The 17,330-nt window shown below is 42.3% G+C and overlaps 1 protein-coding gene across 8 annotated transcripts in view; it reads right to left on the bottom strand.

The window, feature by feature from the left end:
• LOC111260734 (uncharacterized) overlaps window positions 1–10,362 on the bottom strand; it is a 75,794-nt gene extending 65,432 nt beyond the window's left edge. For 2 of the 8 annotated variants that reach the window (XR_002680523.2, XR_002680522.2), the window contains exons 1-2: window positions 9,111–10,354; window positions 7,770–7,902 (exon numbers count right to left, since the gene is read on the bottom strand). Coding sequence is in view for 1 of the 8 variants with exons in the window: in XM_022833699.2 (XP_022689434.1) it covers window positions 7,770–7,902; window positions 9,111–9,174 (197 nt within the window). In the remaining 7 variants the exon portion in view is untranslated. Of the gene's footprint in view, window positions 1–7,769; window positions 7,903–9,102 lie in introns of all 8 variants that reach the window. The other 6 variants (XR_002680521.2, XR_002680518.2, XR_015311182.1 and 3 more) reach the window with 6 other exon arrangements.
• Between the last annotated feature and the right edge of the window lie 6,968 nt (window positions 10,363–17,330).

The raw sequence follows: 17,330 nt of genomic DNA, 5'->3' as shown, positions 1-17,330 counted from the left end.
ATTAAACTAGCTTTCACGAGTTTATGCTGTTCCTCTCAGCAAATTCAGCAAGTTTAACCAAGCTTTAGCCAGACCTGAAACCAGGCTTCTCAGACCGATTTCTCTATGTCCTTACGACACACTGCGTTACCGCTATAGGCCTTCATGATTTCGCCACCACACGTAAAGAATATGAGAAGATTCCTTACTGATCGATTCTCCTCAATCATCCAATCGGTGCGATGGATCTGAGATGAAAACACCACGCCATGCGGTTGCGACTGTGCGCTTCCGGTTCACTAAAGTACATCGTTAACCGCGTCGAACTTTCAAGACATCCCTACCTCACTGTAGCATACTACTAGTAGCTAGCTAGATGTTGCTCACTCAACGATGTACGAAGATATGGGGCACCGTTGAGGCTGGGCTGGTTGGGCAGAGAACGCCCACCTAAACGATGAGTGCCGGAAGCATAAGCAGGCAGCGAAAGATATTTGATGGGGAGATCTTGACGGTGAAGGCGGTTGTTCAATCCTGTTTCGTTTCGTAGACGAGATTTTTCTCCTACGTGTTACGAAAACGTTATAGACTCTGCAAAGCCACTCTCTATCCGGATCTCTCCAGCTATCAATCTATCTACAGCATGATCCGCTAGACATCCGCCGTCGAGCGTCTCGAGATGGATTTTTATACAAATTATAAATTGCACGGGCACGTGTCCCTGCCAGGTTACTATTTAGTTGTCACCTTACTACGTTGCTAGCTTTAGACAAGCGTGTGATACTCTAACAACGGCAACGTCCTCAACGGCAGAGGTTTGGGCGGTATCAGTTGGCTCGGGGAGGGGTGCAACGAAATAAACGCGGGAGTGACTGGATTTATCCTTAATGGTTGCCTACTTTCTGTGAACTGCATCTTTTCCCATATTCCTAGCCACCTCAGGCATACCTATCAGCTCCATCGCAATGGAAGGGGCTCTCCTTGTAAGCTCTGTAAACAGTAAGAGCTGAATGAAAACATTTCCCTCACTGAATCTCAGGGGCTCGACAGGAGCATGGGACTAAACGAAGAGCTTTTGCCCTTATCGTCTATATCCAACACCTCTGCGTGCGCATCAATTCTATGTGCAGCACTAGCACGCTGGCCGCGGCCCTGCTGCCTAACAGTGCGGTGACGCCGAGTGATCGAGGTAATAGAATGCGGACTCGACAAATGGTTTGCCTGATCGTTCGAGGCGATCCAGAATATCCGTTTCACTTATGAGGCTGACACCACTGAAGGGAATTTGTATGAGTTTTTGTGTGCGTGTCTGTATATGCGAACAGAAAAAGGTCCGACCGTCGACGATCGCTTGAAGGCGATATTACATCTACAATAAAAAAAAAAAAAAAATACATTCCAAATGCTACTACTGTCCGTGTTTATGGCCGTCATAGAATATAGAGCGTATAGCGTTGAATGGCTTTTAAGACGTTTGCCACTAATCCATTGCACTTTGTATGCTATTCGAGTTGCGCGCTTTGTTTGCGAAATGGTCAATCCAGTTTCAATAAATTGTCTGTCTCAGCTGGTCTGCTTACTAAAATGCGCCATTTTACTATTCACAGTATGGTACTTAAGGCTAAATCCGGTACACTGAACAATAACAGGGTCCAGATTGTTAGAGGTCGTATAATTTACGCCAGAATACCATATGATATATACGTTTACTGTAGCCATTACAGCGGACTCTTTGCTTACCTATCTACAAGCTGCAATAGCGTATCACCTGCATGCAAAAAATAGGTTTATTTCAATGACCGATGTTCGGTAGCTTACCACTATAACGTCTGCTGTTCCAATCGTTTCTCCATCGCGGGAAAAAAGGTACCAGCGTGTCTGAACCCGTTCAGTCGCTAGTGCCTGCCCTAAGCACTACTCAATAACTTAATAATTCCTCCCCTAAATCACTTACAACATTCTAACGTGCCGCCCTGACTACCAAACCATGCTATCCTGCGCCAAGATTAGCCGGTGCTATTATGGCTGAAGGCATGCAGCCTTTTAGACTCACTGGGCGTTCTGCCCAGGGGGTGACACTTGACTAATACGGAATCGAAGATATCCTTTGTTAAATTCAATATCTGTCCCGTTTCAGTGCTGAAGACAAAAGCGCTTCATAGCATGACCAAGTCATCTGTTATATTATGTATCTGTGTTAACTTCTGGTCGAAAGTTAAAAATATGTCTTCTACTAAAATGCGTTTTAGCTTAATTCAGATCTGTGTACAAGTTGAAATATAAAGCTCGGCACCGCTGGTACAAGCCCCATCAACGTCGAGGTGGACAAATAGACTTGTATGACCATAGGTGACGGCGGAAAGGGCTAAAATTCACTAGAATATTACGTGTCTTTTGCAGTTTGTGTTTACCTAGACCTGACTGGAAATGAACCGATGCGCATACCCCGACGCTTGCTCATATATTGTCAAATGGTTCCATCGAAAATTACTATTAATTATATGCCTTAATTGATAATAATTACGTAGCGCGCATTTTGCCAGCTAATGTACCGTGAGGCTACCCATATTGCAACAATTATAGTACAATATATTTAGTATTATTCGTATTCCATCATTTTTATCAGGGTCAAAAAGTAACACTCGCTCTCAGTTAATTGAAATTCGGGCAGGCAAAAGTTCTCCAGAAGCCTAAGTTATGATGGGCAGAACTATTAAGGTAACAAAGTGCTGTTGCTATATAGCTCAAAGGTAATAAAGGGCCGTTTCATGAAGTGTACGTTTTTTGTATTCACCGCTACACCGCACCACCCTGTAGGTCCCTCAGCGGCGTCATTATACTTATATTACTTCATTTGCATTTTATTTACGAAATTTACGTGTGAAAAATTACGGTCCTCTTCCTTTCCTCTCTGACTAATATTGCAGTAATTTATGACGACTTCGATTGACAGGACAACAACCTGGATTATTTAAGTTTTGATAAACTGCTTTACCTATGTTTCTATTGCAGACAAGTAATTATTAAAGTGCTTTCATATAAACGCTATCATTGGCTTGGACCCGCAGGCGTATTTGACTACGAGAGTATAGCTACTAAAGCGCTATTGAAATAATAGAGCTAGATAATAAATCTATTATTTATCGTCTTGAAACGGACTTGAAAAGGCTTTAAATGTTTGATTTATCTATCAAACCTCATTTGAGGCTCGGTACAGCCACTATGAAGTTACCAAATTTACTGCGGCATGCCTGTTTTCATATACATGTACAGACGGAAGAGTTTAAAATCCGACCGGTGATCATTCTAAGTTCAACGTGTCGTACAATGTTTAGCAGGCGAGGGAATATTCTACGTCCCATTAGACGGCTTGTACAGACCGGAATGTAAAACTCTATTATATTTAGAACCCCTCGGCATGTTGTGATGTAGCACAGCTACTCCGCGGTGCAACTCCCGCTCTACAAATGAATCGAACGGCAATGGCCTTGCAAACAACTTACACTCATTAAATGACAGGTCCGGACGGCAACCCGACAAACTTTAGCCCGGCACGAGCAAGGCAGCACATGTGCATATACCACAGGATATTGTTAGCAAACCGAGTTCTCTATGTACGATGATTTAGTCTGAAATATGAACGGTTCGGTACCGTAAGATAGCTTTGGAACGGTCATTTCAATTCATTCCCCGGGACTTTTCCAGCTGTCGAGCCTAATGTATAAACGTTCATGTACGTTTCGGGGTCCCCAGCTTAACACAGACATTCCGATAAAATCTTGGAATAGCCTGACGCAAGCCTGCTACACTATCCTGTAAACCGTAAGTGAAAATTAATTCATGCGAGTACGTACTATAATTGATCGTTCCTCTAGATATGGCGGATAATAGGCTGGTACGAGCCTCGATGTCACAGAGCAAAGGCTTAGAAATGCTGGCAGAAGTTTCGTATCGTAAGTAACAAACAAGTATATTTGGCTTTTCCTACTGGTATTAAATCTTCCTTCAAGGGAAGACAAATGTCTAACAATAATATATTTAAAGCCAGATCTCATATCTACGGGATAAATAAGATAAAACAAAAAAAAAAAAGAATGTTTCCAAAGAGGCTAGTGATTTTCTTTTTATATATGATAATATTGCGGAGCTTCAGTGTAGTAAATCAGTCATCCTTGACGTTTCACATGATTCAGTGACCACGTCTGTTTCGAGTGTACTGCCACGAGTCCTAATCACGAGCGCGTTCGTTTTGCCTGCCTAATCCTGCTTCATTGTATTGTCGCCGTTGTGGCGTTCTTCTGTCAGCATCAGATGTTCCACAGACTTTCATGAATCAGCCTTTGCCTGAGCATGTGTGTGAGCGTGTCAACACCGATACGCTAACTGCAGCGTTACTAATGCTCCATGTGGCCTGGAACTAGAGACTTCGGGCTTGTCTAGGATGACTTTGTTTACTTTTCTGGTATGCTGGTGCTTTATTTTCCTTTATTGGCTTACGGAAAGACGAGGCACGAATCGACGATGCTACTAAACGCCGAGACTCCTGTCAAATATTCGAATATATCCGCTCAAACGCATGTATGTATCTACCTTGTATCGTGCAGTCCTTTAATGGTATACGCCAGCAGAAAGAACCCAAGGAGGAACGTTGGTATATATGCTAATATCCATGCCCAGGATAGTCGCATCCATGCATATGCACGCTGCACTTCACCATTGCATCACTACAGCCGAAAGTATCCCTGGCTTTTGTGTTTAATCATAGTACCTCAGTACTTTCCTAGCTAACCCTTGACCGCCCGACCTCGTGTCCTGCTACGCAAAAATGTTGTTGAGCTGAGTCTCACCGCATTTAGGGTTGAGCTACGCTGACGACTGAGGAGAAACTGTTTTGTCTCAACGTTTGCTATACCACTTGGCAATCTGTAGGTAAAACACGTAATTGCATCGCACAACCGTATCTCGTATTCTGGTTGCGACATCGTGCAAAAGTTCATTTGGTTGGCCTGCATGTTCGCAGGGCTTGTTGGGGTATCACTGTTGAGAATTGGACTAGTTGTGTCTATACCTGAATCTATTGATGACGCAAGAATATTTAACAAGTATATACAACGGGAGTTGAACAATAGCTAATCGACCGTAGAAAGAGAACTGTATAGGGTATCCGCTAATTCGCAGCTTTGCACCGGGCCCAAACGGCGGCAAGCAAGTGCAACCTTATTAATCAACTTGTACCTAATTTTGATACGACGGGAGCATTTCTTTTTCGGGGATCACTAAAAGCGCGTATAAAATCGTCGAATAAATAAACTTAAAGGGATTCACAAAATTGTGTAGTCCTCGAAGGCCAAAAGCTGAGTAAATAAAAAAATATGACCGTACGCGTTTGCTTTGGAGGAGGTATTCTAACCCTACGTGCCGTCAGCGATACAGTGGCGATCTCGATGTGATTTTAGCAGTCCATAAGTAGCATCGATTCGGGCATCTTGTACCATGATAGCGTAACGTAAAACCCGAAACTTACGTTTGCTGTTGAGAGATGATAGTGCAATGCAGAGGGGAGCTTTTAAACATAACCTGTTTCGCATACAACGTTGCTGATTTCATGCGCTATGAGCTACCTGTTATGAGTAGGAATAATGTAAATAGCTTAAACGAGCTTGAATCGAACCTAAACTATTCCACTACGTCCAACAAATACATATATCTGTGTAAGCAACGCGTATGCTGATATACGACGAATGTTTCGATATTCTCATTGGTATCATGGATTTTGCTGTCAGTTTTTACATGAAAAAAAAGTTTTTTGGAGAAAGAACGGAAAAGTGCATACATTTTTTCCCCATTGGCATAACCCATGTCTCCATCGATATATCCGATATGTGTCTCCATTTAGAGATGCACACTTAGCTCTAAAAAAATCGTTTTTACGATACATGCTTAGCGGTTTACAAACTAAATACAAAATAACTTCTACAATGAATTACCTGGTATCTCCTAAATATGTAATAAAAATGTAAAATAAATAAACTATTTAAGCAAACACGTTCTGGATAATCCTGATTACATCTTTATATTTTCACTACTTTGTGTGCAGGATGTACACGTTCCGGGCTATTACCCTCCCTTTTCACCTTCGTTTTGCCACCGTCTTTCTCGCACTCATTTGAAGCATTGTTTGTCTAACTTCGCACATTGCGTCCCAATGAGACGTAGTACTGATTTAGCTGGATTTAACAGTAAGTAATGGCGAGTCGACACGACCCTCGCGCTGGCTGTTGTCCTTTGTGTTTTATCATTCAGAAACTAGATTAGTTACATAAATGGCCAACTCGCGCATAATTGCACTTAGAAGCTTGTTAAGACTAGAAATGTCATATTCAGTTTGTTCCTCGTTAATCGGTTCCGATTTTGGTTTTAGCTTGAGACGCGCACCACTCCGACGAAGGCCAGCGGTCCCCGCTGGCGACGGCCCCGTACTACATCCATGGACGGGAAACGTCAATATCGTCCACCTATCACGCTGCCTGGTGGTTTAACTCGCCACTGTTAAACGGCGGCTACACAGACAAAGGACCGGAGCAGCAAAGGCAATTGAGCTGCAATATAAGGCAGCAGGGGGTAATTATCGCCTTATAAGGCTCGCTCGCTGTTAGCTGCTTGACGAATGGAGAGTAGGACTTTGGTGATCTCCTCGCTTTGCTAGCGGTAATTTCGTCTTTCCCTTAATTTGATATGGCGACAACTATTGGATCTGTAGCATCATTATCGAAATCGATTAAATTCTAGCAGTGCCATATAAACAAGGCCCCGCCATTAATGCAAAGTGTTGATCACACTTATTTAGTCTCCTAAGGTAAAAACAGTGTCTGGGCATCATACGGTTTGCTTTCTTGGCCAAAACCGATTCGTAGCCAAGCTGGGTGGCACCTCTCTATTGGTCCGAAGATCGTATCTCAACATTCGGCACCGTTTACCAGCAAATTATTTACAAATAAACTGGAGCTACAGTCGTGATTTTCGCGTTACGTCCCTTCTCGGGCCATACTTGCATGCAACTTGTATCAATAGAATGTAAATAATAGTCCTATCACTTGACCGTAAAGAAACTAGGAATTATCTTCTCACTATTTCGTCGGACACTGACATGAGGCGTCCTAGCAATATTACAATACGGCTAACTAATACGATCTTTTGGCGACAGCCTATTCAAGTCCGAACTTACTGGCATGCTATGAAACCGCCAGTAACGCTTTTTGCTTAGGTTGGCCTGACAACCAATCAAAGCGTGACCAAACTAAAACAAATGGACAGTGCAGTCCGACAGACGAAACCAGGACCTGTTCGTCTTGAATATATGTTACCATAAGGCACCTACTTTGCTCCTGAATGACGATGAGCCCATTACATAGACTATCGTAATAATAATAATCCAATAAGCAATTTGTTATGACCGCTTATTGGACTGTATATATTAACCATTACTAGCTGGTAATAGAGAAAGGTGACGATGAAATAAGACTGCTTACAGACAACTTTAACCCACAAAATTGTAACCTAACCTGTGTCTGAAAAAACTAGTTCAGAAACACTTACTTTCGAATATTACAAAAAACAGTATCGATGTTTAGCTGTGGGCACATAAATTTGACTGGCTTTGGATATAGGGTCGACTTTTTAAATAAGTTCGAAAAGCAACGGCATGCTTGGCCGTACAAGACGTTCATTCGTCCGTATTTCGGTTACGTATTACTTATAATTGTTTTTTGAAGGAAAAACCAGGTACGTACATAAATGATGTGGTCCACAAAGCGAACACGTTTCGGGCTAGGGAGTAAACAGCGGAAGTGCTCTTCGCGCGCAGTAGTATCTGCAACATGGACTCTTTCAGTGGCAACAACATAAGGATACAGCCAGCGCCGGCTGCGAAACGAGGAGCATAAGTTAATTTGTTGTGTAAATTCTACATGAAACTTTTGAAATTTAAAAAATCAGATTAAGAATAACAAAATAAACATGGAGATATGTGTTTATGCTAATATCTATATATAAGTGATGCTCTCAAGCTATTTGATGCTAATTTTTAGCTGTCGTTATAAGCGTCTAGTATGGATAAGGGTTACTGAATGGTCAAACAGTCACGTTTCTCTCACGAACGTTGCTTTTCGTCTGTTTGTCAATGGAGTCCACAGCAGTAATAATATCTAAGGTCAATCGGGGGGTAATTTAAGCGATTTAAATTTTTTACAATTTATAGGTTTCATGCCGGCTTCTGATTTCAAGATTAATGAAATAAATACAGACAACGATTAAACTTAGCTGGTCAAATCAAATGAGGATAGATGTTAAAAAGAAAAAGAGCAAAGTCATATTGTTTTATGATAATCATCGACTTGATGAATAGTTATGTGTGACTACTCAAAATTATGGGCTAAACTCGGAAAAAGGGTCTCTCAATGGGCCGCCTATATACGTGCCTTCTTGATTGGCTGCAAATGGTGGAAACAAGCCATGAGGAGTCAAGCAGACCCTTCTGAAAAAGTTTGCAACTTAATCTAAAAAGTCTTAACTACAGTCTTCACCTTCAGCGAAAGCAAGCGTTGCTTCGCCGACGTTTGCGTGTAGTGGCCTGTAATGCTTCGGATTACTACGCCTTAGTACACTTCAAAATCGAGTTCAAAAAATTGTTCTGAGTGATTTAAATTTCCCTCTTTCGTGACGGGAAAACGGTCACAGAAATGTCCCCCATGAAGCGGTTTCAGTACTCATAGGCGGGCTGTTTTCGCCCACGTGTTGTAATGTCTTCGTACAAGCTTTTTAAAAGACTCTCTATATACGACATAACGCTGCTTATTCGATCACAGCCATGACAAAGTTCGCGTTGTGTCATTTTAGAAAATGACTAATGCAAACCATCCACGCTCCTAATTATAGCCTATAATTACGGCATACTAAGTGGCATTGCATCTCGTTGTTCTATCACAATCGATGTACGATGATCTTTGTATCGTTATACCCGCTATCTCAACCTGACCCAAATATGCTTGTTTGCGCTAGTTTCTGCGCTTATAAAACTTATGTTAGTTCCAATACATAGCAATCAACGTTGGACTCAAACAGTACCTACTTACAGCGTGTAGATTTAACAAGGCATGCCCTCATCTTCTTCGCGGTTCTCACCGATGTCGCTATCATAACGAACCAGTGCTTTTACTTTAGCTCGCTTGTCACCAAACTTCCATAGTGCGCATCTCGATGCTCACGTCTGCTTTAATCATTCCTAACTTCTATACACCTCGTTGATGGTTAGTTACTGCGAAGTCGGTAGCAACCTTAGCGGCTGAGTAATCGACTATAAACACCATCCTCGCTTTCCCGCGACCGCTGTCGCCTTGCTTCACGTTGATCCTCCAAACGTCGGTGTTGATTCCTACAGCCTCTAGGTAGTTGCGTTGCTAGGTACTCTAGCATGTTCCCTAAAATGACGTTTATCCGATTCGCTGATACTTGCAGACGTGGGCCACAGCGATTTCCTTGCGTGCCTCGCATCGCTATGGCGGCCCCTCGCAACGTGCTTTCTTCGACCTGCGTTAGTGGGACTATTGCCCCAAACAGTAGAGACGTTCGCTGACGCAGGCGCCATACTAAGCCTGTATTTTGATAGCGCGTTCGCAATTGGTCAACGTTGAGTAGTGACATGCCATCTTTTTTATTGCGGCGGCAAGGACGCCGGCGACAAGCTATGGAAAAGAGAAGCGTTAAAGATGTGACACTTTTCCCTACCCGAATCGCGTTAGTTGGCCTACAAGTCAAAGATGAAGCGTGTAATGCTTCTGTAATTATGGTTTTCTCACGGCTTCGCATGCATGCGGTTTCTGAGCCCGTGGGGAGAAAAGTATTAGTGGAGGTACCTCGATAGCGTATTGACATGCATAGCGGTGTCCTGCACAAACGTGTATTTAAAAGAGAAGTTCCTGCACGCTTTCTCGTTGTACGGCGTTCCTCATCGGCAGAGTTACGTTCGACCTGAAATCAACCGCAAAAAATAGCGCATTACATTATTACTTTCCTTATTTCGGAAAATATCTAGTGAAATTGCTCTTTTTTGAAGAAGATTTCGAAAAAATCTATAAATCGAACACGAAAAAACGTTACTTGCCATAAGCTGGATAATAAGCTTTCTGTTGGTGATCCGAGAAGCCAACTTTGTGGCTGGATTGTCGGATGCTGTTAATTTGAGTTGCGACTTTTAGCGTGCACCTTCCCGCCAAGCACTTAAGCTGATGGCCATAATTAACAACGCGCGATTAGAAATCGAGTCATTACAATGTGTGTTATGTTCGACCATAAATACACTTCTCATGTGGAACTGGTACGTATTTTCCTTCTCTCTCTCTCTCTCTCTCTCTCTCTCTCTCTCTCCCTCCTTATCCTTTGAAAGATACTAACGCCCATTGTGCGGGTACGGCCTAGTCCATACCGGAGTCTAAAATTGCCACAGGAGGGAGTGAGAATGTAGGGCGGAACAATCGAATTTAGGGTTCCGGTGATCGTCAAAACGGGAACGTGCCTTAATTCAAGTTTATTGTCCGATTAGGACTTTTTGAAAATGAACAAAGAGATTTTTTTAGAGTTCTTTTAATAACGAGGATGAACCAAAAGCTATGCTAGATTTATGGGAAGATCGTCAAAGTTGCACTCGACTACGATGTGCACTCTAAACAATCCATATTTTTAGAACCCCTTTTCGTGTTTCGGAGTATAAAACAAAAGTAATAGAAAACTCTGCAAGAACGAAATAAGGACATTCAAAATTATACAGAGATAAGTTGTTTCTCTACTTTACCAGATCTTCCGTACCTATTAGAACAGAATGCTAAAAATGCCACACATACTTCTAAATGCATAGAATACCTCGTCTATTAACGATAAATAAAAAAAAAAAACGTAAACCATATTTGAATCCAGATTTCGATAAAGCTGGGTCGCTTCATGATGAACAAGCCTCATGTGTACATGTGTACACCTGTATTTAAGAACTTCCCTTGTTTACGCAACCGTATGTAGCGTTGGCGGGACTTTAGGTAGGGGACACCCAATATATTCTTCAACGAGAGGTTTGGCCGTAGCGTTGGCGGGACTCTGATTACAGCAGAAATGAACAAGAACGCAAAAAAACTTTTTGAATGAGAGTTCTTTTAATTACGAGGATGAACCAAAAGCTATGCTAGATTCGTGTTTGCTATTGACACGGAATCGCATATACACTACTCAGTCAGATTGTATCAAAAGTAAACAGATGGTTTTAAGAAGATCCGATAAAATGCGGCGCTTTAATGAAAAGATTAATTAGACGCATAAAAAACCAATAGATGCTAGGAAGATGCTTTTTTTAAGCTGGCTGGCTGCCTACCTATATGTCCGTGTCAATTGTCAATAACAAAATTTTATTTTATGGCAATAACAAAATTTTATTTTATATACAATATATATATATATATATATATATATATATATATATAATAAAAAACACCCTAATATTTAGATTGTGTCTATTTTTATTTTATTTCATTTCATGCTAACGTTACGTACTTCAGTTAGAATATCAGATGGATGCATCACCTCACACGGGCACTCTTGCTGGTTGTTCTGTCTCTGACAGCTGGATAGATGACCGTGTTCTTCCTATACAGCCCGCGGTTTCTGTAAAGCAGGCACCTGTCGTTTTGGCCCCAGCACTGACCTTCGCACTGATCTTCCAGGCGCTGCTGCTTGCGGGCTCGGCATCTTATGTGACTTCGATCTGGCGGTTCCGGTGGATACTCGTGTCGAAGCCGCCTGAACCCTACGTTGGCTGGCACTTGCCAGTTTCTTTGACCTTGCGTGCGAAGCAATGAAATTATCCTTTCCTGTATATGCATCCTTATGGGTTCCCCTCCCACTCAGGAATCTTCGCTTCGAAGGCACTCGCCCAGCAAGCACGCTTTGGTGCTTATTGGCCTTTCGACGCCGCTCACCAGTTTCTTCTACATAACCCATCTCGGAGTGAACGCCTAGATCAGCTTTTGTAAGAATAAACACTCCTGCTTTAGCTACGAAGAAACTCGTAAGAGAGCAAAAGGTACGAAGATAATTACTTCCCTAGCTGTCTTGTGCCAGAGTTCAAAATTGTTAAAATTTTGTTTTCGTCACGACCTCACACGATTGCTAGCATACTGCGCCTACGATAAGGTTATATTATATATCAGCTAATATATACTGGTCTATGATATTTTTGCTGATGATCGTTCTGTTAACATACATTGCTATAATAGCGGTTCCGGCTGTGAAAGACTCGAAGCTATCTGGTCGGTGTTGAAAAATAATTTTAGAAACAACTTTTTATTCTAAAAATTCGATCGGATAATAGGTATATCGTAGCATATATATATACATATATATATATATATATATATATATAGATATATATATATATATATGTGTGTGCTCTTGCTTAAAAACGCTATCAAGACATGCAGACTTTTCTTTTTTTAATCACGGTAGCCCTTAATTTTTCCTTGTTCCTGAAAGAGAACGTCGCTTCAGATGCTTAAGGGTAGTCTCTAAGTTGAAAATGACTTAATCTAACAGAACTTGTTTTTACGTCTTTCGATCACTTCGTTGAATTAAGCATGCGTCGAATGCTCACCAGCCACATGTTATTGTTACAGCTATTGTAAAGTTAATAGCGCGCTTCTTTGCAAACTTGATGATATAGGCATGTGTGAAAATAAAATGAAAAACTTTCCTTGTGTAATGTAAGGGCAACAAATGGCTAAGCAGACTATATTTACCTTAAGAATAGTGAGACAGCTATAGTGACTGATAACAACGAAGGCGATCAATTGTCGCCAAGGATATCCTTGAAGTTAGTTTCCATTGTGTCGCCGTCGTGGAAGCTGTAAGTTACTGCAGCGCTGCTTTTCAAATCCAGTTGTCGACTTTCCGACGTATTTTACGGTCGCGAACCACTACGATTCTTCGCCAAGCAATAGCATCATTATAATCGTTACAAACGAAATTTCGCCACCCGAAATGGCAGTTTAATTGCAAAAGCTCTCAGTGGAATTTCGTGCAACACGAAAACGTAAATTCTGCGTCTCCCGTCGAAATACTACGTAGCCAAATATTATCTCGCTAATGAACGCAACTCGTGTACCACCGCAGTTCTAGTATTGTTTATATTTACGGGAGGTGGAACGGACGACATCAGTGCCCAATTTGAAGCCATCGAGAGCTGTTTGAAGTTTGCAAGGGTTGCACTGTCTCTGAAAGATCCACTGCTTATGGCTACGTATCGCGAATTAAAACCCCGAAAAATCGAAACATTCAGTTGTTGCCAGCGGTCTTAGCTGGCTCTGGGTCGACTCTCTGATGAAATCGGTAGCAAATATTGTAAACCGAAAGCTACATCGGACCACTGTCCTTATTCAGAGGCTCATTTGATTTCAGTCTCGCAGATTCGTCACTGTTGTCGGCGTGCCGTTGCCCTGACGATTGGTTGCGGGTAATGGCATCTCCATCAAAACGTCTGTGTTGTTTTTCTGGACCACGGTATATTGCCGATCGATGCGAGCTAACGCAATTCTGCTAGTGTCAGTCTTTTGTCAGAGATTGGATGTTACTGTCAATCAAAGTGTATTTGGAGGCTTCCGGTTTCTGTTTACTTGCGTTTGCGTTCACACTGACCTTCGGCGTGGCCATGTTTTCCCTCTTGGGAATCCTCCAGCCAATTGAGAACCAGGAAAATTCACATATAACACTGTGCAGTTCACTTGATTAAAAAAAACGTGTGGGCATTCAGTCAACGAAATCGAGGTGTATGCCTAGAGCGGAACAGAAGAAAGAACACCACGGTAACATTTTTTCGGAAGTAAGTTTCAGCGGCCTGCTGGGACGCAACTGTCTATTCGAATTTTGATTTAGGAAATGTTGTATACAACATTTGTGCGATTGTATCTGACAACAACGGCTTCTACACACGGGTAAACAACAATAAACGAAAAGTCTAGTCCGCTTCGATAAGCAGTGAATACAGTGCTGTATTAAAACACTTGTGGTAATGCTGTGAACCTTTAAAGTACTTCACAAAAAAACCTAGGACGTATTAAGTCACCCTATACAAGTATGCAATTTTTTTCTCAATAGAGCCTATTTCATCAAATCGATTGTTGAATTAACTTGATTTGACTGGCAACAGAAGAGTAAGTCTTCTGCATGAATCTCGAGTTGCGCCATGCAGAAGTTCGGATTGCTATCTCGTAGACTTTGCTGCTAGTCAGTTGCAAATCAGCATCGAAAAAAAACAGTCGGCATGCGTTCGCTGATCCTCTTCCTCTACCGATGTATTTTACCTGTTACAGCTGGCGCCTTGTCAGTAACAGTGTTATCAGGAGCCCAAAACCCAAAGGTTTTCTTCCTTGCTTGCTTATCATTTTACATAAATCGGGACGTATCCTGACTTTCTTCTACAAACGGAAAAGTCAACTGTGAGAGAGACCTGGACAGCGGTCCAGATCAGAGCTGGAGGTCACGTCCGTGTCGTGGAAAAACTGCCAGTCGATATTTTGATCGCTTCGGCGTCTGACAGCGACAACTATGAACGGCTGTAGCACTCTTCCGGGGTGGGGGAATAAAGGTGTCACAAGCCTGTGCTGAGCTAAGCGTTTCAAACTCGCTTTCTATTTTGCCCGCGAGTCACATCATGCACAGCATACAAGTGCGACCATTACTATAAGGTCTGCCCGTGACGGCACTGGGTTAAGAGACGTAACGGTGAATAGGCGCAAGCTATGTCTTGCTGCTTCGCTCTGTGTGGTAGTTGCTACTGGATGACACGACACGTACTCAGCTAAATGGGCCGCTGACGTATCATAGGGCAGACGCGCACGACGACTCCATTATGTTTAGAAGGGTGTCAGAGGACGAGCGGGAAGCTAGCTTAATTATATACGCATGCTGCTACCGCTGATGCTGCTGGCATAGCAAAAGTGTGAATAGCGGTGGTATCTCTGCCTAAGTCACTCACCCGTTTTGCTTCTTCCAGGTACATTTAGTTACCACAGTTGCTTTGGAGTCAAACATATACCTGCTCCAGTTCCGGTCTTTAACGCGGGAAAGCAGCAGTTAACTGTAGGCTGTATGTGCCACTGCGACCTTAGCCTTCGTATTACAGAAAAATGTCTCCTCGTGCAAGCCGTATCACGATGCGATGTTGTATGCATATTGGCGTTGTTCGTTCGTAAGGACGGTACATAACGACGTGAGGAGCAATGTGGTGGCGCTGTCAACAGCATTTAAGATCTGATTGTCTCAATTCGGGGCCGTCCTAAGTGGCATAAGTGTGCCCCTTTGTTGGCACGAAATTCTATCTCTTCTCCACATCGCATTTCTTTCGCTGCTCTTGAACACGTACTTCGCGTATTGACTAAGTTTAAGTTCGCACACCCCTAACCGAGAACTTCTTAGTTTTCACTCAGGGGTCTGCATATCTGCATCAATATTCTCTGCTCTTTATGCACCGTGTCCGAAATCCGTAAGGCGAAGGAATACATCAGCCGTTTTATATCAGAATGTGGTTATCTTTGAACTATCGGAAAGGGCACACTTCTTTCTCAGTGTCTGTTTTCAATTGCGCACCCCGTACGTAAGCAAATTGTGTCTAGCTTAGTAAAGTCACCAGCGTGCATTGCTTAGCTGCAATCGAAAAAGCTTCCACTGCTTGCCAATTCTTGCACTTCCGCCTGACTACGGTCGGTGCCATAAGTTATCTTCATTGGTAGGGTAGAATCCAGATATTACGAATGGTCCATAATGGAGGTCAGCCATCAAGAGCTGCCCGTTGGACGAAATGTATTGAACAGGCCAGACGCCATCCGCACGCAACGTTATAGTACAATAAAATTTCAGTATTTTTCCTTAGGAATTTAAAAAAAAAGTATATACGTGTATGTATAGGACGGTATTCTGGACTTGAATAATTGCGTGACACATACGTATAGATGTTTTCGCAGATAATTGTTACTAACTTTAATTACTTATGCAATAAAAAAAATACCATGATTAGTTGCGCATTCAACCGAAAAATGCAGTAGTTCGTAAATTAATTGAGAAATAAAGCAGTCGAAAGTTTCTTTTTTCCCAGATGATTCCGTACGTTTTTGAATGTGATATGCCGAACTATCATTACGGCGATGTTTTTATACATATGACGCTCTTAATATAGTCACTGCCATGCTCTCTCTACGGTTTTAGAATAAGTATAAAACTAAAAGCAAGTTCTATGATCGTTTATTTGATAGAACATGAGTATTATATAATATAAGCGGTACGAATTGAGAGAATGGTATGGCTGTAGCATTCCCAGCAGCGATTGGGATAACTTTGCAGCGTATTTAGACAAAAAAAAAAGAGATTCATAGGATTCACCGAGGCTATCATTTTTCTTTGGTCAAAAAAAGCTGCTACACCAGGAAGCCAGCCACAATTTCCATAAGCAAATGCGTATGACAGAGTAGTCGTGCATTCATAGTATCCATAAAACGAACAGTCGAATCGCTGCAAGTAATGCTACCCCCCTAATAATTACTCGGTAAATCCGTTTTTAATTTAGTTCTTCTATTGCCTCCAAACGAAGACATTGCATCATTCAAAGATTGTTTGTGTTCCTGTTCAAAAGTAAGTACTCTACCTTTTCTGTCAGTAGATTAACCCCAAAAGAATAATGCTGCATGTAGCGCCGACTATCGGCAAGATAAATCTTATGATATTGTGCAAACCTTTACCCTTGGCATCACCTTAAAGACCGGTGTGGTCTGTTGCCGACTCAGCATTATCACACGCTGCGCGTCTACTGTTCGCTCTCGATCTGTCTGCTTAGGAGACGGTCAACGCGTGATACTCGTTTCCACTTGGCCCCATTTGCTTCTCTAGATTTCCCCTAACCCCCATTCTTACAGACTAGCATCCGGATGTGCGACACATAAACTGTGAAGGCTGTACTCATTTCTTCCTATGTCGTCTTTGCGGACTCTTCTCTTCGTGCTCCGCTCACTCTTAGCGCGAAACTTGCACTGTCAGCATCCAGCAGCTCATAGTGCATTACTAATCACCAGGGGGGTAGTCTTTTCCAGTACAAAGCGCGCCTCTCAGTTCTGCTGCGTTGTGTTGCAGGCCCGGTTTGGACGTCAAACGAGAATAACATCAATGTACAACCTACAACGTTCGCCACGGAGCTTTGTAGACAAATCTCGTCCAAGTTGTCCTTCAACGAAACAGACATTGGATAAATGTTCTAGAGATGTTGTCCTTGT

Source organism: Varroa jacobsoni, unplaced genomic scaffold, assembly GCF_002532875.2.
Source record: "Varroa jacobsoni isolate VJ856 unplaced genomic scaffold, vjacob_1.0 scaffold_471, whole genome shotgun sequence".
NCBI classification, from domain to species: domain Eukaryota; kingdom Metazoa; phylum Arthropoda; class Arachnida; order Mesostigmata; family Varroidae; genus Varroa; species Varroa jacobsoni.
Note: the sequence above shows the minus strand (reverse complement) of the source record. Positions and strands in the feature narration are given on the sequence as shown.